The 2,782-nt window shown below is 37.8% G+C and overlaps 1 protein-coding gene across 11 annotated transcripts in view; it reads right to left on the bottom strand.

Annotated features, from left to right (window-relative positions):
- SENP7 (SUMO1/sentrin specific peptidase 7) overlaps positions 1-2,782 on the bottom strand; it is a 159,520-nt gene that overhangs the window by 78,325 nt on the left and 78,413 nt on the right. For 7 of the 11 annotated variants that reach the window (XM_015571282.1, XM_015571281.1, XM_006774976.2 and 4 more), the window contains one exon: positions 2,075-2,269. The exons of the other annotated variants lie outside the window; for them this stretch is intronic. In XM_015571282.1, coding sequence (XP_015426768.1) covers positions 2,075-2,269 — 195 coding nt within the window. The remainder of the gene's footprint in view (positions 1-2,074; positions 2,270-2,782) is intronic. 11 annotated transcript variants of the gene reach the window in all.

The raw sequence follows: 2,782 nt of genomic DNA, 5'->3' as shown, positions 1-2,782 counted from the left end.
TCGTTGCTACTTCATAACTGTAATGTTGCTACTGTTATGAATCGTAATGTAAATATCTGATATGCAGGATGGTCTTAGGCGACCCCTATGAAAGGGTCATTCGACTCCCAAAGGGGTCACAAGCCCACAGGTTGAGAACCGCTGCTCTAGTGTCTAGGAGAGCTGTCTGCCACCAAAACTACGATTCCCAGCATTCCTGGTGCTCCCCGCATTCTGGGTTTTCCCCGACCAGAGAGCCACTTCCCACCAAGCCTCCGGCTCTCCTGCTCTGTCCAGTGACCTAGGGAGCCATGTCCCCACAAGCTGCCGGCTCTCCCCCTCTGCTGTCTATGCAAATTACCCACTATATTTGTCAGGTTAATTTGCATACTCACTCCTCATTGGCTGGTGGCGTGGCTTGAGCATAGCTGGTTGGTGCTAATTTGCATATTTCTCTTTTATTATTATCGTATTATATAGGATACGATTCTCACATGTGAAATTTAAAAGAGATAATAAACAACCTTGTGAGGTAGAAAAGGCATTCAAAATTATTTGTTTTTACAACTCAGAAAACCAAAGGTCAAGGTTAAATTACATAAACATTAACCCAAGTGCACAAAATTAAAATGTATTGAGCTAACCACTGGATGTAAGTGCAAATAAGACATGATATCTCTCCTTAAGGAGCTCATGGTCCAGTAGAGAAGGCAGAAATAAACACCTACAGTATAAAATTATAAATGTACTTCTAATAATCTCTAATTATACATCAAATTTATTAGGAACTAGATAATACCACTGAAACTCATTTTTTTCCCAGCAAATTCAGAAAGAGATCTACTAAAGTATAAAGTTAAAATTGTCATTGATAATTCACTAAGTAGAACCACGGTGAAAACATAAAATATCTTCCAAAAGGAGAAAAATTCATAAAATTTTTAAGTTCATAAGAAATGAAGTGAGTTTATAAAAATAAAATGTGTTAAAAATATAAGAAATTTGTTACAGATCTTTAATGAAGCAACTATAAATACTCTTTAATGTAATTAGGCTTAGAAGACAAATACAAGCCCTAGCTGGTTTGGCTCAGTGGATAGAGCATCAGCCTGCAAACTGAAAGGTCCCAGGTTCAATTCTGATCAAAGACACATGCTTGGGTTGTGGGCTTGGTCCCAGTGGGGGAGCGTGCAGGAGGCAGCCGATCAATGATTCTCTCTCATCACTGATGCTTCTATCTCTCTCTCCCTTCACCTCTGAAATCAATAAAAAATTATTTTTTAAAAAAGAGAGAAATATAAACCAGAAGTTACCTCTGGGTGGTTCAGGGGCAGAGGGGGAAGGGGGAAATAAGACTGGATCAGTAATTTTCATTCAAATCAAAACTATTTATTGTACTGGCTGAAAGCAGAAAAGTAAAATGAGAAGTTCATGATAAAGTAAAAGTTAAAGGTCTATTAGTATCTGCTAACTGACATCCCCTAGCTTTTTCCGATGCTTTTTTTCTTATTTACAATTCCCCACTCTTCTAGAACTTAAAACAAAAGCAACTTCATATTTCCATTTTTCTTATTGGCATAGTAAGACACTTTTATTAATGGAATTCAGCTATCTCAAACCATTTTTGTGAGAAATGCATTCAGCCATTCATTCAACAGATACTTACTAAGCACTAAGTGCCAGGTACAGTTCTAGAATCTGGATATAAAAGCAGTAAATATGGCAATATGGAGGGATGGAAGAACAGGCTGACAGATGAGTGAACAGGACAGAGAAGGAGGAGGAATACACAGATGTCAGGGGAATGGATTTTAATTACACCAGACAAATTAACTGAAATACTAAAATAGTTAACTAAATTCTCATTAAGAGTCTGTATCCATTTTTCCAAAACACAAGTGGTATAACTGATTGTTTTTTAAACTGGTTATTAGCCATGCATGGAGTGTTGGTTCCAGCCACTAGGAGAGAAAAGTCATACTAGCCATCAGAGCACATTTGCCTCACATTTAGTAATAGCATATCTGTTGGGGAAGAATAGAGGAGGGGTCAAGAGAATAATATTTATGTTGAGTAAAGTTATCACTAAACGTACCTTTCATTTAAAAAGAAGCTCTTGTGAGGATTTAGATTTTGACAAGATTCTAGGCTGCCATCAGATGATGAAGAAAGCTGCTCTGATTGCAAGTTGTCTGTATCACCCAAAGTGGCCTCAGTTACAGGAAAGGTCTTTATGTATTTTCTTCCTAACTCCGTTCCCAGGACATTCGTCAATATAACTCTGGGTATCCTGTCACACAAAATAACAAACACTGTTCTGTACTGAAGTCTGCAGTAACAAATATATTCCAAGAGGTTGAATTTTCAAACATTTTCATCTTAACACCAGTGAGCTATAAGAACTATACCACCCTAGAAATTAACCTGTAAATACTAAAAATTGTGGATGAACACACTCTTTTTCTTGTTTGTTTCTAGAAGTACTTGTGTCTTATTAACTGGTATAGATTGCCCTACCACTACAATGGCTTTAACTGTTATATTGGCTGCTATTGGGGTGCTTAAAATTTTAAACAATTTTTCTCAAAAAATGCTTTCTTTCTCTCTTCCAGTCATTATTAAAAATACAGGCCCTTGCTGGTGTGGCTCAGTTTGAGTGCCATCTCATGCACCGAAAGTTCGCCAATTCTATTCCCTGTTAGAGTACATACCCAGGTTGTGGGTTGATCCCTGGTCAGGGTGGTGCAGGAAGCAACAGATCAATGTTTGCCTTTCTCCCTCTCCCTTCCTCTCTCTTCTAAAA

This window comes from Myotis davidii, unplaced genomic scaffold (assembly GCF_000327345.1).
Source record: "Myotis davidii unplaced genomic scaffold, ASM32734v1 scaffold48, whole genome shotgun sequence".
NCBI classification, from domain to species: domain Eukaryota; kingdom Metazoa; phylum Chordata; class Mammalia; order Chiroptera; family Vespertilionidae; genus Myotis; species Myotis davidii.
Note: the sequence above shows the minus strand (reverse complement) of the source record. Positions and strands in the feature narration are given on the sequence as shown.